We start from the raw sequence: 24,659 nt of genomic DNA on the forward strand, positions 1-24,659 counted from the left end.
GAAATAGTTTTCCATATTTCAAGGGAGAACGGTTAAAAATGCCTCTCCTCCAAAAGCTTGTGATTTTGACAGCCTGTGGGTACTATCTCTGCTTTTGAAAACTAAGGGGTCTTTCATGTTCGTGAATAATCATAAACCCTCTTTGAGCTCCTCTCTACACATCCCCCCTCTACATTTTTGGTCCTGATATACTCAGCTTGCAAAATCTGATACATTTCCTTCCTCTTTTATGCCATTCGCCAGAGGGCTATTGAGAATGCGGGAAATGGAAGGATATTGGGAATTAAGGGGATTTTCTTTCCTGCTGTTTGCCTCTCGCCAAAAAGCTGCTCTGCTTGGACTTTCTAAATGACCCAGAAAGTCCCTTTCAGCAAAATTGGTTCCTCTCTTTTGCCATTCACAGAAACCAACTTGGGAAAAATGAATAATTGTTGTCACGCAGCAGATGCCTCCAAGGAAGTCCCGTGTAATTCACGGTTTCCGTTCACTCCCAGTGCTTGCCACCCATCCTAGCCCTGGACCCCTGCAACACCACAAGACACCCAGGGCCCCGTTCCTTTTCCGAAGAATCCTCCCTTCTCGACAACACGTTCAGATGAAAATAGAGGGAAGTGTGTGTTCCCAGATACTGTTACGTTTTCCCAAGGGCCCCTTTTGTTTGCTTACCAACTCTGCCCTGGTCAGTGGGGGCGTTTGTGTACCTGGCACTCTCCTTGACTGTTTCACTGGCAGAGAGGCGTATTTCAACCTGCAGAAGTCAGAGAGAAACATGAAGGAGCTGAGAGAATCCTATAAGGGAGGCACTTGTGGATTACAGGTCTCAGAGAAAGATCTAACAGTCGCTTTGGGCAGGTGAGATCTGGACTTAGAGAAGCTTGGATTTTTATAACTTTGTTTTTGTGCAGTCACTAAGCCTTGTCCGACTCTGCAGCCCATGGACTGCAAAGCACCAGGCTCCTCTGTCCTTCACTATCTCCTGGAGTTTGCTCAAATTCATGTCCATCAAATCGGGGATGCCATCCAACCGTCTCGTCCTCTGTCACCCCCTTCTCCTCCTGCCTTCGGTCTTTCCCAGCATCAGGGTCTTTTCCAATGAAGTCAAATCTTCACATCAGGCAGCCAAAGTAATGGAGCTTTAGCTTCAGCATCAGTCCTTCCAATGGATATTCATTTTTATGACTAAAGCCCGGAATTACATGATTGTCCTGTACTCGGTATATAAGGGGAGAAAAATATTTACAGCAAAAGAACCAGAGACTCAAATAATAGTAAAAGAGGCTCATATTTACCAAATGCATACACCATGTTCTAAGTTGTCTGTGCTCCTTCCCATTTAATCCTCATAGCCACCCCTGAGATAGCTGGTGCAATTACTTATCTCATTAGAAAGAGGGCAAAGAGACTGAGCTGAGGATAAAGAAACCATCCAAGGAGATAAGCTTTAAGTATTGGGTTGGAACTTGGTCTGAACTTACAGACTCTTAGCCCTTCCTTGTGCCGCCTCTCCTACTTACTCTAAAATTACTTCATTTTTTAATTTTTTCTGAATTGCCACCTACTTTTGTCATTAAGTGGTCTTCCCTCATAGTTCAGTTGGTAAAGAATCCATCTGCAATGCAGAAGACCCTGGTTCGATTCCTGGGTTGGGAAGATCCCCTGGAGAAGGGATAGGCTACCCACTCCAGTATTTTGGGGCTTCCCTTGTGACTCAGCTGGTAAAGAATCTGCCTGTAATGCAGGAGACCTGGGTTCAATCCCTGGGTTGGGAAGATCCCCTGGAGACGGGAAAGGCTACTCACTCCAGTATTCTGGCCTGGAGAATTCCATGGACTGTATAGTTCATGGGGTCACAAACAGTCAGAAACGACTGAGCAACTTTCACTTTCACTTTGTCATTAAATATAACAACTTAAATGATAAAGAAGAAACACTTAATGAGAACAATATATTGGAGGTCCTTGAGTTATTCATAGCACATGCATTTTTAAGGAAAGTTGTATTCCATATGGAAACAAAGTTCATGGAATTTGTTCAAGCCAGAATGAGACTTAGCTGTTTTACAGTTAGGGATCCTCTGAGAATCAGAATATTTAGATATGAGAATGGGCCCATCAGAGTATCAGAGGAGAAAAAGAATAATAAAAGGTTTACTGTTCCCTAGATTTTTCAAATATCTTCACATCCTTGAAAACAGTCTGTTTCCAGAACTGTAAGCACTTGGCATGGTAGGGTAGACGATGGAATGGTAAGTAAATGAAATACATGAGTCATACTTGCCTCCTCTAAACAGGTATGAACCTAGTAGTCAAATGGGAAATGGCAGGGAGATGTTGGAATGTCCAGAGTTGAATCAGAAACAATTCTTAAGTCTGCAGGCTAAAGTTAGAGTCCAGTGACTGTCTCCTGCTGACACACAGGGCAGTGACGTAGATTTTTGTGCTTATGTGAAAGATAGCCTTGTTCCTCTTTCAGAATAACTTTGAGTGTATATTTCATTCATCCATTCCACACAGTTGACCTGTTTTGTACACACACTGTTCTAAGTGTTGGAATGTTTACAAAAGTATAACTACTTTCTCAACACTGTTCTAAGTGCTTTACATGTATACACATCAGGATCATATTTTAAGTACAGTTTTCTAACTGTTTTTTGAACTTAGCACATTAAAAATTTTTCATGTCTGAAGTATTTTATTGTGTGATGTGCCATGATTTATTTAATCATCCCCCTTTTGGTGGGGAGATACTTACATTGTTTTCTCTATCCTGCCTTATTTTTAACTGAGGAAGAATAAACTAGATCAAACAAAACAAAGGAAAACCCCTGCTTTAGCCTAAAAGAGAAGGAATCAGAGGTAATCAAATTTTATTTTGATTTTAACAAGTCTTTGTTATGGGGTAAATTATCCCATCTTATGAACGGCCGGACACCATTTTTTCCATATGCTTTTTTATAAAATTAGCCTATCGTGATATATTAATGGGTTTGATAAAATGGTAGTCAGTGAAATCTGGTGGGTAAAATACTGGCTAATAGGAGTGTGTTTACGGCAAGGCTGGACTCTGAGCCACCCACACAGATGATCAGCCTGTGAAGGCAAATTGTTTGGTTCTTAGAAAGTTCCTTCTGTGTCTGCAGAGCAAGTCACCGCGCTCTGACTTTCCACCCTTGTCCCTTTTCTTCCAGAGCCTCCTTGGCCAACTGCAGGTTAAACCTTGCGCTGGTATACTTTGAAAAGGCAGTTGACAATGTTATTGCCAGTAAGGGTGACAGTACGTCAGATCTGGTCAGTCTTTACCAGGAAATTGCTCAGATCGAGCAGCTGAGGAGGAACCATGAGCAAGCCATCCAGTACTTGCACCAGGTAGGTGGGTTGGCTGAAGTCCAGGCCAGGAGGCTTTGTTTGGCCGCAGGCCTGGTTCCCAGAAGGGAAGAACGGGATGGGATTGATTTTCCTCCAGATCCACACAAGAGACCTTCCTCAAACTCTGGACAAGGAACACAGGCTTATGGCGGGCCTGTCTGCTGTGTGACCTGATTTAACACAGCATTTCCCCTCCTGGCTTCCCTCACCTCTGTCTGTGCCAGGAAGAGGGAGCTGAGGGAAAAAGCCAGAGGGGCAACTGAGTTCACGTCTTTAACAAATGCAAAGGGCTTCTAAAATGAAATTTTATAATATTTTGGTGTAATGCTCTAATTTGTCCTGTAAACTAGTCTAGCTGTTTGAATTTCCAATCTAAGGTTAAACCACCAAGATGGTGTTTTGCTTGGAGGTGACTAATTTGACAGATGCTGAGGGGAAAACGAAACGAGACGTACAAAGGAATGTTGAGTCTATCATAATTTAAATAGTGTAGGGCACTTTATGTATCAGCTACTTAAAACTTTCCTCGAAACTGCTGGTTAAATTCACCTTTTCTCTCCTCAACGGAGAACCGTGCCTATGGCTTCAGGTATATCCCATGACTGAGATCAGATCGTAGTACTGGATTTCCTATTTTGCAAAAAAAGTGTACTGCCCTCGAACAGTGCATATGACAGCAGTCTGCTGCTGAAGAAAAGGCGTTTGCCTGCAATCCAGAAAGCCCAGGTTATTGACATCACGATGGAGAGATGTTTAGGAGTGCTGCCCGAAAGACAGGGAGTCCACTACTTATGGAGAAAACCTGGCCGGTGTGTCTGAGACTCCCTTAAAGCAGCAGTCCAGTTTAGAATGAGTAAAACAGTACATAATCAGGGTTTCCCACCCACAACAAAAATAATAGTTCAAATGTATGGAATGCTTTTGCCATGTGCATATGAGGCTATATTAGTTAATTTATTTCATGAAATAAGCATATGAAGTAAGCACCATTATTTATTTTTTTAATCTTATTTTAAGCATTAGGAAACTGGAGCACAAAGAACTATAGCTAATTCACTGGAAATTGTATAGCTAACAGGTTGGGGGGGGGAGGTGGGTGAGCAAGGATTTGAACTCAGAAGATTTGACCCCACAGCCCCTACTCATAACAACTCTGCAATGGGTCTTAGCTCTAAAGTGTTGTCTTGAGTGCTGTCTGGAGCTCCTTGAAATACCTCATGGTGTTTGGCCTATGAAGTATGAAGTACAGGTGGCTCTTTTCTTGCTGGTGGGTAGTGAACTGGATACTTCCTGTTTTCTTTCTTTTTCCAAAGTGTTACTCCTTCCATTTTAGTTCAGATAATAAAAGCTGTATTTCTCTAATGCTTATAATGTTTAGTGATACCTAAACACTATATACATATTCATTTAATCTTTACAACTGTTTGTGACAAATACAATTTTTGTCACCCCTGTTTTATATTCAAAGAAATTATAGTGACTTGCCTTATGTTATAGTAAATGGCTGAACTAAGATGGGAACCCAGGCAGCTGGGCTCTAGGATTCATGCTTTACTAGCCTTTTTTTTTTTGATACTGAACCTTTGAGAGGTTGAGCTAAAGCTATAATTTTGCTTTTGTGATGAAACATAATAAAAAGTAATAATTTTTTGAGAACCTGCCATGTGAAGGGTGCTGTGCCCAGAGCTTTGCATGCATCATCTCATTTAACTTTTCCCAAACCCTAATCAGGGCTTCTCTTGTGACTCAGCTGGTAAAGAATCCGCCTGCAATTCCGGAGACCTGGGTTCAATCCCTGGCTTAGGAAGATCCCCTGGAGAAGGGAAAGGCTACCCACTCCAGTATTCTGGACTGGAGAATTCCATGGACTGTTAGTCCATGGGGTTGAAAAGAGTCAGATACAGCTGAGCAACTTTCACTTTCAAACCCTAATCAATGGAAAGTATACATTCTTTCTACATATGAAGGTAAAATTACTTGCTCAAGAATCACAGAGAGGAAGTAGCAGATCTGGGACTCAAACTCCTCTCTCAGGTAGGTAACTCCATGATTAAATAAATATCAGCTGTCAATCAACCAGCACCTCTGTGGGAGCTACTATAAAATCCACAGTGAAACACTGCCATTTAGATACTTATCCTTCTCACGATTTTCTGTATTCTAGGCCCATTCTATCTGTGTCTCTTTGTACACAGAAGTCAGCCCCCAAGCTGCAGAGGCGAGCGCATTACTAGCCAAGGCTTATGCCATGTCTGGAGAGGTACAACACAAGGGTAGGTATAAGAGGTGATTTTGCAGATATTACCATTTCCCTCTCATAGGAGGGATGCACACTGCCAAATGGAATAGGTGTATCTATCAATATGGACAGATGATAAGTAGCTTTTCATGTCTGTAATAGAAAGATAAGACTAGATACCATTTTGTAGAGTCATTTACACATGGATTTAGACACAATAATATCTCCCCAAATTAGCTGGAACATCAAAACCAGTAAGATCATCTGATTTCTATTTCCTTTATTCCCTTAGAATCTCACCAGAATTTACCTGCATAAAGAGTAGAGAATCCTACATGCAATGAACATGGCCTGAGATCTATCAGTTAATTAGGAAATCCAGTGATAAAAGAGAAACATTGGCTCCTCTCCTCATCCTCCTCCACTCTCAACCTCCTTGACTCTTAGAATGTTTGTAGCAGCTACAATTTTCTTGACTTCTATTCAGAAGTGAGGTACTGGGGGTTCTAGAGGAAAGCTGAGTTATGAACCCATCCTTCAGCAGTAGTCCTTCTCAGGGATTGCCGTCCTTTTCATTGTGGGTAGCTTTGAGAGAGACTTGGAGGAACTGGTAAGGAAGGACAGTCCCATGCTCACCTGGCTTGATCCAATTAGTGGACACTAATGGATTCAGTGGTTTATCAGGAGGAATTTGAGATTTATAAAAAATATAATTAAAATATTTTTAAATGCTGTGCTTTTAAAAATAATATATTTTTTAAAAATAATCTTTTATGTACTTATAAAAATAATCCATTTTGTCGAACATTATTTGCCAGTTATATATATGAGAGAGAAAGGAAAAGTGTGTGTGTGTGTGTGTATGTATGTGTGTCTGATGAGGGGGGATGATATTATTTTCTATTCTTGTATTTCCCTATGTTATTACATAAACTTTTTTTTTTAAGTTTTCAGAAGTTATTTGGATATTTTGAACATTGGTTTCTTTAGCCTGAATGTTCATTGAAGATTCTTATTCTGTGTTTTCTAACTAATTATCTTTCTCCTTTTAAAAATATCCTTGTGTATACTCACAGTATTTGTGCTCTATGTATATATTTGATTTTTTTAAACAGTCTTCATGGTTATTAAGAAATTTAATCTGTTTGTGAACATGTAAAATTTGTTTTTAATGAGAAAAAGTCTATGATTATAGAGTTGGGAGATTCCAAGACTGTCTTATTCTTTTCTTACATACTAATTTTTAACTCAAGAAAATCTTCCACTCCTAGCATCCTCTAAATTCCAGATGGATTAATATTTTTTACATCAGAACTTAAAAATATAAATTAGCCAGAAGAAAGTTCAGTACTAGAATAAAATGTACTAAAATTAAAAATTGGAGAAAAGAAGAATTCTCTGAGCATGCAAAGATACACCTGAAAAGAAGAGACCATTAAGTTTAATTATAAAAAGATCTAAGACTTGTGCCTGTCATGAAAAACCATAAGTAAAGTAAAAAACTCAACCAAGATGAATAGATAATCCAAAGATAGGCCCTAGTTGTTTTTTTTTTTTTTTTTTAAGAGTTTGTAGTTAACTTTCTAAGAAAGAAAGCTCCAAGGGCAGATGATTTCACTGGGTAATTCTACTTAACATCTGAAGAAGAAATAGCACCCATCCTATATAATCTTCTCCAGAAAGTTAAGGAAGAAGGAATACTGCCCAACTCATTTTGTGAGGCCAACATCTCCCTGATACCAAAATCAGACAAAGACATTAGAAGAAAAAACAAAACCAAAATAACAAAAATAATAATAGACTGATACCTTTCATGCACATAGATGTAAACAACAACAACAACAACAACATGTATAGCAATATAGAAAAAAGAATAATACACAATGACCAAGTGAGGTTTTTTTCCTTTGAGAATGTTAGGCTGGTTCAGTATTCAAACCTGAATCAATGTATTCTACCATATCAACTAAATCCTAAAAGAAATCAGTCCTGAATATTCACTGGAAGGACTGACGCTGAAGCTGAAGCTCCAGTACTTTGGCCACCTGATGTGGAGAATTGATTCATTGGGAAAGACCCTGATGCTGGGAAAGATTGAAGGCAGGAGGAGAAGGGGACAACAGAGGATAAGATGGTTGGATGGCATCAGTAACTCAGTTTTGAGCAAACTCCGGGAGTTGGTGACGGACAGGGAAGCCTGGAGTGCTGCAGTCCATGGGATCGCAAAGAGTAGGACACAACTGAACTGAACTGACTGACCATATCAACAATCCGAAGACAAAAAGCACATAATCTTATCAATTGATACAGAAAAAGCATGTGACAAAATTCACTGTCCTTTCATGATAGAAAGGGAACTTCCTCAGTCTGATCAAAGGCCTGTACAAAAGGCCTACAGCCAACATCACGTTCATTGGTAAGATTGTATGCTTTTGTCTAAGATCACAAACAAGGACAAGATGTTCACTCACTACTCTTATTCAACGTAGTACTGGAAGTGTTAGCCAGTGTAATAGGCAAGAAAAAGACATACAACTTAGAAGAAATAAAATGGTCTGTATTCATCGACAGCATGACTGACCAACGCATTTACAATTCCAAGGAATTTACAAATCTCTTAGAACCAGCAGGTGAGTTTAAGCTTAGCATGGTCATAGGATATAAGATCAACACACATTTCTATATTAGCAGTGTACAACTGGAAACCAAAATTTTTAAAAATATCATTTACAAGAACCCCACTTCCTAAATGAAACACTTAGGTATAAATCTAGCAAAATATACACAGGATCTGTGTGCTGCAAACTACAAAATCCTGATCAAAGACAGATGACCTAAATAAATGGAGACACATTGTGTTCTTGGATTGGAAGACTCATAGTAGTAAAGACATCAAAGTGAAAGTCACTCAGTCACGTCCGACTCTTTGCAACCCCATGGACTATACAGTCCATGGAATTCTCCAGGCCAGAATACTGGAGTGGGTGCCTTTTCCTTCTACAGGGGATCTTCCCAACCCAGGGATCAAACCCAGGTCTCCCTCATTGCAGGCGGATTCTTTACCGGCTAAGCTACAAGGGAAGCCCAAGAACACTGGAGTGGGTAGCCTATCCCTTCTCTAGCAGATCTTCCCGAACCAGGAATTGAACCGGGGTCTCCTGCATTGCAGGCAAATTCTTTACTAACTGAGCTATCAGGGAAGCCTGTCAAGTTTTCCCAAATCAGTTTATGAATTTAACTCAATTACAATCAAAATTCCAGTGGATTTTTTTTCTTTTGGCTGGGCTCAACAGCTTGTGAGATCTAATTCCCCTACCAGGGATTGAACCTGGGCCCTCAGCAGTGAAAGCACTGAGTTCTAACCACTGGGCAACCAGGGAATTCCCAGGAACTTTTGTAAATATAGATAAGCTGACTGCAAAATTTATATAGAAAAGCAAAGAAACTAAGAAGCTAAAACAATTTTTAAAAATAGTACAGTTAGAATCGTACTGCTTGATTTTAAGATTTACTCCATCAATAGAGTGGTATTGGTAAAGGGACAGACAGAAATCAGAATCATTGGAACATAAGGAAAGCCCAGAAATAGACTTAATTAATTAATGGCCAATTAATTTTTGACAAAGGTACAAAAGTAATTCAGGGTGCAAGTGATAGTCTCTTCAACAGATGGTATTGGAACAATTGGTATCCAAGTGTCCCCCAAAACGTCAAACACTTTCATATTGTACATAAGCATTAACTCAAAATGAATCACTGTCCTAAATATAAGAACTAAAATTTGTATTTACTTTACAATAATCAATAAATAGTATAAAACAGCAAAGATACCAATTTTCTTCTATCAAATTGTCAGCATCTTTAAAAAGATAACCTTTTAGCATTGAAGAGAGCAATTTGATTACAAACTCCTTGAAGGACAGTTAGGCAGGATATTATACATCTTAGAGCTATATATATATATATTGAACTATAAGGCAATCAACTTTTCAACCGTACTGTGTGAAAGTTTCAAAAATTTAAAATTATCTGTCATTTTCCAGATAGGTAAACAGGTCTGCTCAGTCATAGCTGGTGGGAGTGATAGTGTAATTGATATGAAATTGTGTTGGTGGTTTAGTCGCTAAGTCAAGTCTGATTCTTGTGACCCCATGGACTGTGGCCCACCAGGCTCCTCTGTCCATGTGATTTCCCAGGCAAGAATACTGGAATGAGTTGCCATTTCCTTCTCCAGGGGATCTTCCCGACTCAGGGATCGTCTTGTGTCTCTTGTGTCTCCTGCACTGCAGGCAGATTCTTTACTGCTGAGCCACCAGGGAAACATTGTTATTAAATTCAGTTCAGTAGCTCAGTCCTGTCTGACTCTTTGCTACTCCATGGACTGCAACACGCCAGGCCTCCCTGTCCATCACCAAACTCCCAGAGTTTACTCAAACTCATGTCCATTGAGTTGGTGATGCCATCTAGCCATCTCATCCTCTGTCATCCCCCTCTCCTTCTGCCTTCAATCTTTCCCAGCATCAGGGTCTTTTCAAATGAGTCAGTTCTTCGCATGATGTGGCCAAAGTATTGGCGTTTCAGCTTCAGCATCAGTCCTTCCAAAGAATACTCAGGACTGATTTAACTAGGATGGACTGGTTGGATCTTCTTGCAGTCCAAGGGACTCTCAAGGGTCTTCTCCAATACCACAGTTCAAAAGCATCAATTCTTTGGCACTTAGCTTTCTTTATAGTCCAACTCTCACATCCATACATAACTACTGGAAAAACCATATCTTTGACTGGACAGACCTTTGCTGGCAAAATAATGTCTCTTCTTTTTAATATGCTATCTAGGTTGGTCATAACTTTTCTTCCAAGGAGAAAGTGTCTTTTAATTTCGTGGCTACAGTCACCATCTGCAATGATTTTGGGCCCCCCAAAATAAAGTCTGTCACTGTTTCCACCATTTCCCCACCTATTTGCCATGAAGTGATGGGGCCAGATGCCATGATCTTAGTTTTCTGAATGTTGAGCTTTAAGCCACATTTTTCACTCTCCTCTTTCACTTTCATCAAGAGGCTCTTTAGTTCCTCTTCGCTTTCTTCCATAAGGGTGGTGTCAACTGCATATCTGAGGTTGTTGATATTTCTCCCAGCAATCTTGATTCCAGCTTGTGCTTCATCCAGTCCAGCTTTTCTCATGATGTAATCTGCAGGTAAGTTAAATAATCAGGGTAACAATATACAGCCTTGATGTACTCCTTTCCCTATTTGAAACCAGTCTGTTGTTCCATGTCCAGTTCTAACTGTTGCTTCTTGTCTCAGGAGGCAGGTCAGGTGGTCTGGTATTCCCATCTCTTTAAGAATTTTCCACAGTTTGCTGTGATCCACACAGTCAAAGGCTTTGGCATAGTCAATGAAGCAGAAGTAGATATTTTTCTGGAACTCTCTTGCTTTTTCGATGATCCAGCGGATGTTGGCAATTTGATCTCTGGTTCCTCTGCCTTTCCTAAATCCAGCTTGAATATTTGGAAGTTCACGGTTCATGTACAGTTGAAGCCTGGCTTGGAGAACTTTGAGCGTTACTTTACTAGTGTGTGAGATGAGTGCAATTGTGCAGTAGTTTGAACATTCTTTGTCATTGCCTGGCTTTGGGATTGGAATGAAAACTGATGTTTTCCAGTCCTGTGGCCACTGCTGAGTTTTCCAAATTAGTTGGCATATTGAGTGCAGCACTTTCACAGCATCATCTTTTAGGATTTGAAATATTCTATCACCTCCACTAGCTTTGTTCATAGTAATGCTTCCTAAGGCCCACTAGACTTCGCATTCCAGAATGTCTGGCTCTAGGTGATTCATTACACCATCCTGATTATCTGGGTCATGAAGATCTTTTTTGTATAGTTCTTCTGTGTATTCTTGCCACCTCCTCTTAATATCTTTTGCTTCTGTTAGGTCCATACCATTTCTGTCCTTTATTGTGCCTATCTTTGCGTGAAGTGTTCCCTTGGTATCTCTTAATTTTCTGGAAGAGATCTATAGTCTTTCCCATTCTTTTTTTCCCCTCTATTTCTTAGCATTGATCACTGAAGAAGGCTTTCTTATCTCTCCTTCCTCTTCTTTGAAACTCTGCATTCAAATGGGTATATCATTCCTTTTCTCCTTTGCCTTTAGCTTCTCTTCTTTTCACAGCTATTTGTAAGGTCTCCTCAGACAACTGTTTTTCCTTTTTGCATTTCTTTTTCTTGGCGATGGTTTTGATTACTGCTTCCTGTACAATGTTATGAACCTCCGTCTGTAGTTCTTCAGACACTGTGTCTATCAGATCTCATCCCTTGAATCTGTTTGTCACTTCTACTATATAATTGTAAGGAATTTGATTAAGGTCATACCTGAATGGTCTAGTGGTTTTCCCTACTTTCTTCAATTTAAGTCTGAATTTGGCAATAAGGAGTTCATGATCTGAGCCATAGTCAGCTCCCGGTCTTGTTTTTGCTGACTGTATAGAGCTTCTCCATCTTGGGCTGCAAAGAATATAATCAATCTGATTTGAAATTAAGGGACCAATTTGATATATATAATAAAATTGAAAAGGAAACATGTATAAGGATTTCACTCTGGCACTATTTGTAACTGTGAAATATTATAAGGAAAATTTGGTATGTTAGTTATATAGAATTTTGTAGTATTTAAAAGGGCTACAGTTGACCAGTGGTTAGGATCCTAGGTTTTCACTGCCATGGCCTGGAATCAGTCCCTGGTCAGGGGACTGAGATCTTGCAATTATCAAAGTATGACCAAAATAAAATAAAAGGGCTAGATTTTACAAATAAAGAAAAGGTTAATTTTTAGGAAGCAGCATTAAGGGGCTTCCCTAGTGGTCCAGTGGTTAAGAATCCATCTCCCAATGCAGGGAACACAGGTTTGATCCCTGCTCTGAGAAGATCCCACATGCCACAAGGCAACTAAACCGATGAGCCACAACTACTGAGCCATTGCTCCAGAGTCCGTGAGCCACAACTACTAAGCCTGCAAACCTAGATGATGTGCTCTGCCACAACGAGAGAAGCCACTGAAATGGGAAGACCACACATCTCAACTCAAGACTATTCCCTGCTTGCTGCAACTAGAGAAAAGCCCACACACAGCAAGAAAGGCCCAGTACAGTCAAAAATAAACTAAATAAATATTTAAAAAGCATTAAGGAAAAAATAACTTGCACTTTTAGGACACAGAAAGCAAATGTGATGGTTTAGTTGCTAAGTAGTGTCTGACTCTTTGCAACCCCATGGACTTTAGCCTGCCAGGCTCCTCTGTCCATGGGATTTTCCAGGCAAGAATACGGGAGTGGGTTGCCATTTCCTTCTCCAGGGGATCTTCTGGACCCAGGAACTGAACCCAGGTCTCCTGCATTGCAGGCAGATTATTTACCAACTGAGCTAGGAGGTAAGCCCTATAGTTATATTTATATAAACATGAAAAATGAACTGCAGAGTAAGAAAAACTGCATCAAAATATAAACAGAGGTAGAGACTTCTGGCTGTGGCTTTGTGAAGAGTTCGTATAATCTCTTAACATACATAGCATACACACACACACACAAACTGAATAAAATGATTAAAAAAGTACCCATTTCAGGACACTGTAAATAGATAAGCAGATAACAAATTGCAGATCATTCTCAAATCTGTTAGAGCTTTAGGTAAAGAGTGAGTCTTTCTGGCATCTTGCCTGGGGCTGCTCCCACCCATCCACAGCCCCAGCTCAGTCCTTGAAGAACACAATTTTATCAACATGAGGCTAGCCGAGAAAACCAGCACCTTTGCTGGCAGAGGAGGCTAGTGACTCGTTTAAAGCATGGGATAAAAGCCTACAGATTTATCAGATAAAAGTGGCCAGCGTAGTAGGAAATGAATTGGGGAATGCCTGGTAATTGTTAGCCTGAATATGCTGTACTGGTTGGTGTCAGTAGCAGGCCAGTCATCAATTTTAACTGAAAGAACCTTGAAATGAGAGAGCCATAAAAAGGCTAAATAAGCTCTTCCAACATCTCTGGCCATCTGGGAAACCACATACACATGCAGGGGACACTGGAGGGTCCAGCAAAAAGCAACCAAAGGAGACTTGAAATGTGGTAGAGCTTTTGAACGCACTCCCCAATCTGCATACAGATCGCTCAACAGAGGATGAAAGACATAGCATCTGGAGGCATTTGAGCACAACCTCTTCCCAAGTCAGTGGGTCAACACTAGCTGGGCAGACACAGGGGTCACCCCCAGGAGCCCAGACTAAAAATTAAAGTAAGCATTGAAACCTGAGCAAAGACTTTCAGTATTCGGTCCACTGTGTAGGAACTTGGAAATCATCAATCCATTCTAACAATATAGAAGCTGATCACACTGAAAAATCACTAACTCTTCTTTGATCTGTCAGAGAAGTAAGGTCATGGGTCACAAGTCAACTGATGCCTCTGAAACTGGAGAAACAGGTGAATACAGAGAATCACAGTTTACCAGAACAGATCACCATCTTGACAGGAAGCAGTACTGGGGTTAAGAAAACCTGAACTGTAGTTGATGAATTTCTGGGAGCTCAGTGTGGGCAAAAATTTAAAATTTTTAATTAAAAATTAGGAGAGTTAAAAATTCCAAGGTTACTCAATCATAGGGGATCCCCCACACTTTATATTTTTATCTCCAGGAACTTTATCAGGTTTTCAAAGTGAATATTAGAGAAAAATACCCCTTGCTTGCAGCAGGGAGGGGGAGAAAATGGCCATTTAAAAAATATACCAGAGCATTCTGCTTAACAAGGCCTGCCTTCAAGAGAAACTTTTTTTTTAAGTAGACCATAAATATTGTTTTTTTTTTTTTCCTGGAGCCTAACCAACCTGAGAAGATGGAGATATCCAACTTTAGCCTTTTCCATGCTGTCCCATCTGAGGGAGAGGGGAACTGAGGCTTACTTGAAGAGTTCACAGTCCAGAGGCATGGGCTCACCAAATCACAGGATTATACAATGCTTCCCTTCCCCCAACACCTTACTACCACATTACTAAAGGCCTCTTTGGAGCAGTTCCTTTTATACAATACATCATGCCCAACTATCAAGAAGAAATACAAGGCATATTAAAAGTCAAAGACCATAATTTAAAGAGACAGAACAAGCATCAGTATCTTACTTACTTACTTAGAAATGGAAAATGAAGTGGCTCAGTTGTGTCCAACTCTTTGCAACCCATGGGCTGTACTGCCAGGCTCCTCTGCCCATGGGATTTTCCAGGCAACAATACTGGAGTAGGTTGCCATTTCCTTCTCCAGGGGATCTTCCTGACCAAAGGATCGAACCTGGATCTCCCGCACTGCAGGGAGACTCTTTACCCTCTGAGCCACTGGAATTATCAGACTGAGAATCTAAAACAACTATGTGATGTCCAAGGGCAGGAGATGGATTTCTCAGCTCAAAATAGAGAATACACCCTTCTGCTGCCTTTTTTGGCGTGTGGGGAGGGTGTCTGTTATTGGTCTATCTGGACCCTCAAGGCCTGGGCGATGTCTACCCATCCTGGAGAGGGTGGAACTTCTTTACTCAGTCGACTGATTCAGATGCTCATCTCTCCTGGAAACACCCTCACAGACACACTCAGAAATAATTTTCTGCCAGCTATTTGGGCATCCTTAAGCCCAGTCAAGCTGACACAAAAGTCACCATCATAAATCCACTCCTCATCAACTTGATATCTATACACATCTCCTTAATCTTCAAATGAAGACAATAACAAGGTCATCATTCTACCTGACATGATACAGCTCTCCTGGTTACAACTGAAAAGACACTAATCCCTTCCCCAGAAGAGGAGGTGAAGTCCTCCAGAATGTTGACTAGCCTTGTGGTATCCCATAACTGAAAACTATGATGTACATTTGATGATCCTTAAAGGCTGATATAAAGCTAATACATCTTATGTTACATGATAAGAAAATAAAATAGTAAAGAAAACAAAGACATTTGCTTAATATGAATATGTGTATACACACACATACACAGATGTATTTATAAAATAAGGAGGAAATTCTCATTACAATTACAGTCCTCATTTCTGTAACTGTTTGTGTGGTCATGGCTGGTATTTATAACTATCTTTTTCTACTACCCAATCTATATCCCTTTTGTCTTCAAGAAGCACCTCAGCTGGTAATGATTCTTTATTTAGTAAAATGGCCCAAACCTTCTGGCCTGGATTAGGATGTTGTAGTTTTTCATTGATCTTAATCACAGGGCACAGTACTACTAAGAGAAGCCCTAAGGGACCTGGTGTATTCCAGACAGACTCTCCTGACCTCCACTGTGGAGTAGTACTCGTTTCCCCTGAGGGATCAGGAGCAATGACCCCAGTCAGCACAATAATTCCTTTCCCTGTCTTTTGATTCAAAGGCATGAGGAACCCAAATAACCAGGAGGTGGTCTCAACTTCCAGTTCAGTGGAATCATTGTATCTCCTAATGCATTCATCCCTCTAGAACTAAGACCTTTAGACCAGCAGAACATACAGTTATGGTAAAAGGAAGCAAAAATTTTGTTAGTGGGTCATAGGGATAAAGATGAGTGATGGTACTCACATTTCAATCCCTTGATTCCTAGATCTGTGAATCCTGACTATTGGAGAAGCAGCACCATATACTGGATGCTGATTCAAAGAATATACAGCCTTCTGGAGAAGCTTGACCCAACCTTGCAAAGTATTGCCACCTAGCTGACACTGTAACAGAGTCTTCAAAAGACATCCCACTATTTTATCAAGCTAGCTGCTTTAGGATGGTGGACAACCATCCTAAGGGCTTCCCTGAAGGCTCAGTTGGTAAAGAATCCAGCTGCAATGCAAGAGACACTGGTTAGATGCCTGGGTTGGGAAGATCTGCTGGAGAAGGGATAGGCTACCCACTCCAGTGTTCTTGGGCTTCCCTTGTAGCTCAGCTGGTAAAGAATCCACCAGCAATGTGGGAGACCTGGGTTCGATCCCTGGATTGGGAAGATCCCCTGGAGAAGGGAATGGCTACCCACTCCAGTATTCTGGCCTGGATAATTCCATGGGCTGTATAATCCATGGGGTCACAAAGAATCAGATACAACTGAGTGACTTTCACTAACTATGCTAAAGTGGTGAATTCCATGAGCCTGGGTCCATTGCCATGGACTTCCTTTGCTGTGAAGTGATTCCTTTGCTGTGAAATGATTTCCTTGATATGAAGCAATATTGTGTGGAATATCATGATGGTGAATAAGGCATTCTCTAAGTCCCCAGATGGTAGTTTTGGCAGAAGCACTGAATGCAGGCAATGCAAATCTGCATCCAGAGTAAGGGTCTGTTTCAGTAAGGACAAAACACTGGCCCTTCCCTGATGGGAGTAGTTCAAAGTAACCAGCCTGCTACCAGGTAAATGACTGGTCACCTGGGAAATGGTGCCATATGGGGCATTCAGCATTGGTTCCAGGTGGTGCAGCAGTAAAGAATCCACCCGCCAGTGCAGAGATGTGGCTTTGATCCCTGGGTCAAGAAGATCTCCTGGAGAAGGAAATGACAACCCACTCCAGTATTCTTGCCTGGAAAGTTTCATGGACAGAGGAGCCTGGCTTGCTACAGACCATGGCGTTGCAAAGAGTCAGACATGACTGACCATGTACGCACATCGTATCACTCTGTCCTGGCATCCTGGGCACTCAGCAGTGGCCATGATCTAGTTGTCCTTGGTGAGTGGAGTCCATGGTATTGAGCCCACTCCTGGTACCAAAATCTATGTTAGGTTCTCCAAAGAAGCATAACCAGCAGTACATATAGACAGAGGTATATAAGAGGAGCTTTATTATAGAAACTGGCTCATATGTAGTTACAGAGGATGAGAAGTACCACAATCTGCCATGTATAAGCTGAAGAGCCAGGAAAGCTGATGGCATAATTTAGTCTGAGTTTGAAGGCCTGACAACCAGGGGAGCTAATGGTGTAAATCCCAATATGAGGACAAAGACCTGAGAACTGGGGGATGTGGGGACCTCTGATGTAAGTCTTGGAAATGAAAGGCTCAAAGGGCTGGAGTAGATGGATTTCACAGTTCAAGAAAAGAAAGTGAGACTCACCCTTTGCTCTTTTTGATTGTATTCAGACCCTCAATAGATTTGATTACCGTGATATTGAATGGTTTGCCTTGGAAATGAACAGAGATCATTCTGTCCGTTTTGAGATTGCATCCAAGTACTGCATTGCAGACTCTTTTCTTGACTATGATGGCTTCTCCATTTCTTCTAAGGAATTCCTGCCCACAGTAGTAGATATAATGGTCATTTGAGTTAAATTCACCCATTCCAGTCCATCTTAGTTCGCTGATTCCTAGAATGTCGATGTTCACTCTTGCCATCTCCTGTTTGACCACTTCCAATTTGCCTTGATTCATGGACCTAACATTCCAGGTTCCTATGCAATATTGCTCTTTACAGCATCAGACCTTGCTTCTATCACCAGTCCCATCCACAACTGGTGTTGTTTTTGCTTTGGCTCCATCCCTTCATTCTTTCTGGAGTTATTTCTCCACTGATCTCCAGTAGCATATTGGGCACCTACTGACCTGGGGAGTTCATCTCTCAATGTCCTATCTTTTTGCCTTTTCATACTCTTCATGGGGTTCTCAAGGCAAGAATACTGAAGTGGTTTGCCATTCCCTTCTCTAGTGGACCACATTCTGTCAGACCTCTCCACCGTGACCCGTCCATCTTGGGTGGCCCCCCATGGCATGCCTTAGTTTCACTGAGCTATACAAGGCTGTGGTCCGCGTGATCAGATTGGCTAGTTGTCTGTGATTGTGGTTTCAGTCTGTCTGCCATCTGATGCCCTCTCTCAGCACCTACCGTCTTACTTGGGTTTCTATTACCTTGGATGTGAGGTATCAAGCTGGTTTTAGAAAAAACAGAGGAACCAGAGATCAAATTGCCAACATCTGCTCAGTTCAGTTCAGGTCAGTCACTCAGTCTTGTCCGACTCTTTGAGACCCCATGAATCACAGCACGCCAGGCCTCCCTGTCCCTCACCAACTCCCGGAGTTCACTAAGACTCACGTCCATCGAGTCAGTGATGCCATCCAGCCATTTCATCCTCTGTCATCCCCTTCTCCTCCTGCCCCCAATCCCTCCCAGCATCACAGTCTTTTCCAATGAGTCAACTCTTCGCATGAGGTGGCCAAAGTACTGGAGTTTCAGCTTTAGCATCTTTCCTTCCAAAGAAATCCCAGGGCTGATCTCCTTCAGAATGGACTGGTTGGATCTCCTTGCAGTCCAAGGGACTCTCAAGAGTCTTCTCCAACACCACAGTTCAAAAGCATCAATTCTTCAGCGCTCAGCCTTCTTCACAGTCCAACTCTCACATCCATACATGACCACTGGAAAAACCATAGCCTTGACTAGACAGAACTTTGTTGGCAAAGTAATGTCTCTGCTTTTGAATATGCTGTCTAGGTTGGTCATAACTTTCCTTCCAAGGAGTAAGCGTCTTTTAATTTCATGGCTGCAGTCACCATCCGCAGTGATTTTGGAGCCCCAAAATTAAAGTCTGACACTGTTTCCACTGTTTCCCCATCTGTTTCCCATGAAGTGGTGGGACCAGATGCCATGATCTTCGTTTTCTTAATGTTGAGCTTTAAGCCAACTTTTTCACTCTCCACTTTCACTTTCATCAAGAGCCTTTTTAGTTCCTCTTCAATTTCTGCCTTAAGGATGGTGTCATCTGCATATCTGAGGTTATTGATATTTCTCCCGGCAATCTTGATTCCAGCTTGTGCTTCTTCCAGTCCAGCATTTCTCATGATGTACTCTGCATATAGGTTAAATAAGCAGGGTGACAGTATACAGCCTTGACATACTCCTTTTCCTATTTGCAACCCGTCTGTTGTTCCACGTCCAGTTCTAACTGTTGCTTCCGACCTGCATACAGATTTCTCAAGAGGCAGGTCAGGTGGTGTGGTATTCCCATCTCTTTCAGAATTTTCCACAGTTTATTGTGATCCACACAGTCAAAGGCTTTGGCATAGTCAATAAAGCAGAAATAGATGTTTTTCTGGAACTCTCTTGCTTTTTCCATGATCCAATGGATGTTGGCAATTTGATCTCTGGTTCCTCTCCCTTTTCTGAAACCAGCTTGAACATCAGGAAGTTCACGATTCACATATTGCTGAAGCCTGGCTGGATCATCAAAAAAGCAAGAGAGTTTCAGAAAAACATCTACTTCTGCTTTATTGACTATGCTAAAGCCTTTGACTGTGTGAATCACAGCAAACTGTGGAAAATTCTTAAAGAGATGGGAATACCAGACCACCTGACCTGCCTCCTGAGACAAGAAGCATCGGTTAGAACTGGACATGGAACAGACTGGTTCCAAATAGGAAAAGGAGTACGTCAAGGCTGTATACTGTCACCCTGCTAGTTTAACTTATATGCAGAGTACATCATGAGAAACGCTGGGCTGGAGGAAGCACAAGTTGGAATCAAGATTGTGGGGAGAAATATCAATAACTTCAGATATGCAGATGACACCACCCTTATGGCAGAAAGTGAAGAAGAACTAAAGAGCCTCTTGATGAAAGTGAAAGAGGAGAGTGAAAAAGTTGGCTTAAAGCTCAACATTCAGAAAATTAAGATCATGGCATCTGGCCCCATCACTTCATGGCAAATAGGTGGGGAAACAGTGGCTGACTTTATTTTGGGGGGCTCCAAAATCACTGCAGATGGTGACTGCAGCCATGAAATTAAAAGACGCTTGCTCCTTGGAAGGAAAGTTATGACCAACCTAGACAGCATATTCAAAAGCAGAGACATTACTTTGCCAACAAAAGTCCATCTAGTCAAAGCTATGGTTTTTCCAGTGGTCATGTATGGATGTGAGAGTTGGACTATAAAGAAAGCTGAGTGCCAAAGAATTGATGCTTTTGAAGTGTGGTGTTGGAGAAGACTCTTGAGAGTCCCTTGGACTGCAAGAAGATCCAACCAGTCCATCCTAAAGGAGATCAGTCCTGGGTGTTCATTGGCGGGACTGATGTTGAAGCTGAAACTCCAATCCTTTGGCCACCTGATGTGAAGAGCTGACTCATTTGAAAAGACTCTGATGCTGGGAAAGATTGAGGTCAGGAGGAGAAGGGGATGACAGAGGATGAGATGGTTGGATGGCATCACCGACACAATGGACATAAGTTTGGGTGGACTCTGGGAGTTGGTGATGGAATGGGAGGCCTGGCGTACTGGGGTTCATGGGGTCACAAGGAGTCGAACACGACTGAGTGTCTGAACTAAGCTGAACAATAGATTTGATAATTCTTGTCTGTGTTGATAAGTAAAAGTGAAAGTTGCTCAGTCATGTCCAACACTTTGCGACCCCATGGACTGTATAGTTGATGGAATTCTCCAGGCCAGAATACTGAAATGGGTAGTCATTCCCTTCTCCAGGGGATCTTCCCAACCGATGGATCAAACCCAGGTCTCCCTCATTGCAGGTGGATTCTTTACTAGCTGAGCCACCAGGTAAGCCCAAGAATACTGGAGTGGGTAGCCTATCCCTTTTCCAGCAGATCTTCCCAACCCAGGAGTCAAACTGGAGTCTCCTGCATTGCTGGTGGATACTTTACCAGCTGAGTTACAAGGGAAGCCCATGTTAATAAGGGTAGCTCTTTATTTACTGTACTGATTTAGATGCTAGTGTCTTCCAGAAATACCTTCACAGACACACCAGAAATTATTATTTACCAGCTTATCTGGGATCCCTTAGCCCAGTCAAGTTGACACATAAAATTAACCATCAGATCAGATCAGATCAGATCAGTCGCTCAGTCGTGTCCGACTTTTTGCGACCCCATGAATCGCAGCACGCCAGGCCTCCCTGTTCCTCACCAACTCCCGGAGTTCACTAAGACTCACGTCCATCGAGTCAGTGATGCCATCCAGCCATCTCATCCTCTGTCTTCCCCTTCTCCTCCTGCCCCCAATCCCTCCCAGCATCACAGTCTTTTCCAATGAGTCAACTCTTCGCATGAGGTGGCCAAAGTACTGGAGTTTCAGCTTTAGCATCTTTCCTTCCAAAGAAATCCCAGGGCTGATCTCCTTCAGAATGGACTGGTTGGATCTCCTTGCAGTCCAAGGGACTCTCAAGAGTCTTCTCCAACACCACAGTTCAAAAGCATCAATTCTTCAGCGCTCAGCCTTCTTCACAGTCCAACTCTCACATCCATACATGACCACTGGAAAAACCATAGCCTTGACTAGACAGAACTTTGTTGGCAAAGTAATGTCTCTGCTTTTGAATATGCTGTCTAGGTTGGTCATAACTTTCCTTCCAAGGAGTAAGCGTCTTTTAATTTCATGGCTGCAGTCACCATCCGCAGTGATTTTGGAGCCCCAAAAATTAAAGTCTGACACTGTTTCCACTGTTTCCCCATCTGTTTCCCATGAAGTGGTGGGACCAGATGCCATGATCTTCGTTTTCTTAATGTTGAGCTTTAAGCCAACTTTTTCACTCTCCACTTTCACCTTCATCAAGAGGCTTTTTAGTTCCTCTTCACTTTCTGCCTTAAGGATGGTGTCATCTGCATATCTGAGGTTATTGATATTTCTCCCGGCATTCTTGATTCCAGCTTGTGCTTCTTCCAGTCCAGCGTTTCTCATGATGTACTCTGCATATAGGTTAAATAAGCAGGGTGACAATATACAGCCTTGACATACTCCTTTTCCAATTTGGAACCCGTCTGTTGTTCCATGTCCAGTTCTAACTGTTGCTTCCTGACCTGCGTACAAATTTCTCAAGAGGCAGATCAGGTGGTCTGGTATTCCCATCTCTTTCAGAATTTTCCACAGTTTATTGTGATCCACACAGTCAAAGGCTTTGGCATAGTCATAAAGCAGAAATAGATGTTTTTCTGGAATTCTCTTGCTTTTTCCATGATCCAGCGGATGTTGGCAATTTGATCTCTGGTTCCTCTCCCTTTTCTGAAACCAGCTTGAACATCAGGAAGTTCACGGTTCACATATTGCTGAAGCCTGACTTGGAGAATTTTGAGCATTACTTTACTAGCATGTGAGATGAGTGCAATTGTGTGGTAGTTTGAGCATTCTTTGACATTGCCTTTCTTTGGGATTAGAATGAAAACTGACCTTTTCCAGTCCTGTAGCCACTGCTGAGTTTTCCAAATTTGCTGGCATATTGAGTGCAGCACTTTCACAGGATCATCTTTCAGGGTTTGGAAGAGCTCAACTGGAATTCCATTGGTCCACTGGAGAAGGGAATGGCAAACCACTTCAGTATTCTTGCCTGAGAACCCCATGAACAGTATGAAAAGGTAAAATGATAGGATACTGAAAGAGAAATTCCCCAGGTCAGTAGGTGCCCAATATGCTACTGGAGATCAGTGGAGAAATAACTCCAGAAAGAATGAAGGGATGGAGCCAAAGCAAAAACAATACCCAGCTGTGGATGTCACTGGTGATAGAAGCAAGGTCTGATGCTGTAAAGAGCAATATTGCATAGGAACCTGGAATGTCAGGTCCATGAATCAAGGCAAATTGGAAGTGGTCAAACAAGAGATGGCAAGAGTGAATGTCGACATTCTAGGAATCAGCCAACTGAAATGGACTGGAATGGGTGAATTTAACTCAGATAACCATTATATCTACTACTGTGGGCAGGAATCCCTCAGAAGAAATGGAGTGGCCGTCATGGTTAACAAAAGAGTCCGAAATGCAGTACTTGGATGCAATCTCAAAAACGACAGAATGATCTCTGTTCATTTCCAAGGCAAACCATTCAATATCACAGTAAAATTAACCATAATAAGTGCTTATTTGGGGAGAAAATTATACTGGAAATCTCTATCTTCCACCTAATTTTTCTGTGAATGTAAAACTGCTCTAAAAGGTTTATTAATCAAAAATAAAAACCAAGCACACACAGATAACACCATAGCAAAGACATTAGCCTCCCAACACGATGGGGAGACAGGTTGTATAGTTTACCCAATAAACAGAACCCCACAAAGATGTATCAGAATCTGTGATTACTCCTATGATTGTCTAAAGTGTAGCGTTATCAACAACAACAAAAAGAGAAGAATACAGAGAGGCAGAAGCCCATGACTCAGAAAAAGAGCAGTCAATAGAAATTGACTCTTAAGTGGGCTAGATGTTGGATTTAGCAAGGACTTCAAAGCAGCTATCATAAATATGTTGAAAGAATTAAAGGAAATAGTTCAAAGAATTAAAAGAAATAATTTTGAAAATTATTTAGTAAATATGAAATCTTTATATTTTTATAGAGAAATATAAACTGCTTTAAAAAAAACTAGCTAAAATGGAAATTCTGGAGTTTTAAGATATAGTAACTTATAAAAAATGTGTTAATGGTCTCAACATCAGCTTTGAGATAGCAGAAAAGATAGTTCAGTTCAGTTCAGTCGCTCAGTCGTGTCCTACTCTTTGCGACCCCATGGACTGTAGCCCGCCAGGCTCCTCCATCCATGGGATTCTCCAGGCAAGAATACTGGAGTGGGTTGCCATTTCCTTCTCCAGGGGAATCTTCCCAACCCAGGGGTTGAACCCAGGTCTCCCACACTGCAGGCAGACGCTTTAACCTCTGAGCTACCAGGGAAGCCCAGAAAAGATAGAGGTAGCTCAAAAGCAGGTCACTAGAGATGATCCAATCAAAAGAATAGCAAGATAGAATAGTCAACACTGAAGAGAAATGACAGCATCAGATATCTGTGTGACAACAGCAGGGGTACACACTCACGTAGTGGGAGCTCCATAAGGAGAGGAGAAAGAAGGCAGAAAATCATCTAGAGAAATCATGGCCCCGAAGTTCCCAAATTTGATAAAAATGTTATCCACAGATCTGAAAGTCTCAATGCCAAGTAAGGTAAGCACAAATAAAACCACAGTTGCACATGTAGTCAAATTGTTGAATGACAAAAAGAAAATCTTAAAAGCAGCAATGGAAAAACAACTATTTACAGGAGAACAGTAATATGATTAATGGTTGATTTTTCATCAGATAAAT

The 24,659-nt window shown here is 41.5% G+C and overlaps 1 protein-coding gene across 8 annotated transcripts in view; it reads left to right on the forward strand.

Moving 5' to 3' along the window:
• The window catches only part of TTC23L (tetratricopeptide repeat domain 23 like), a 67,779-nt gene that overhangs the window by 20,670 nt on the left and 22,450 nt on the right, over positions 1-24,659 (forward strand). For 2 of the 8 annotated variants that reach the window (XM_086361358.1, XM_086361361.1), the window contains exons 6-9: positions 727-852; positions 3,188-3,365; positions 5,530-5,638; positions 14,465-15,689. In XM_086361358.1, the coding sequence (XP_086217484.1) occupies positions 727-852; positions 3,188-3,365; positions 5,530-5,638; positions 14,465-14,469 (418 nt within the window). In that variant the 3' untranslated portion in view covers positions 14,470-15,689. Of the gene's footprint in view, positions 1-726; positions 853-3,187; positions 3,366-5,529; positions 5,639-5,896; positions 6,816-14,464; positions 15,690-16,225; positions 16,831-24,659 lie in introns of those variants that run through there. The other 6 variants (XM_086361356.1, XM_086361359.1, XM_086361362.1 and 3 more) reach the window with 4 other exon arrangements.

This window comes from Bos grunniens, chromosome 20 (genome assembly GCF_055505025.1).
Source record: "Bos grunniens cultivar Pamir isolate PY7600 chromosome 20, Bosgru_T2T1.0, whole genome shotgun sequence".
Taxonomy (NCBI): Eukaryota; Metazoa; Chordata; class Mammalia; order Artiodactyla; family Bovidae; genus Bos; species Bos grunniens.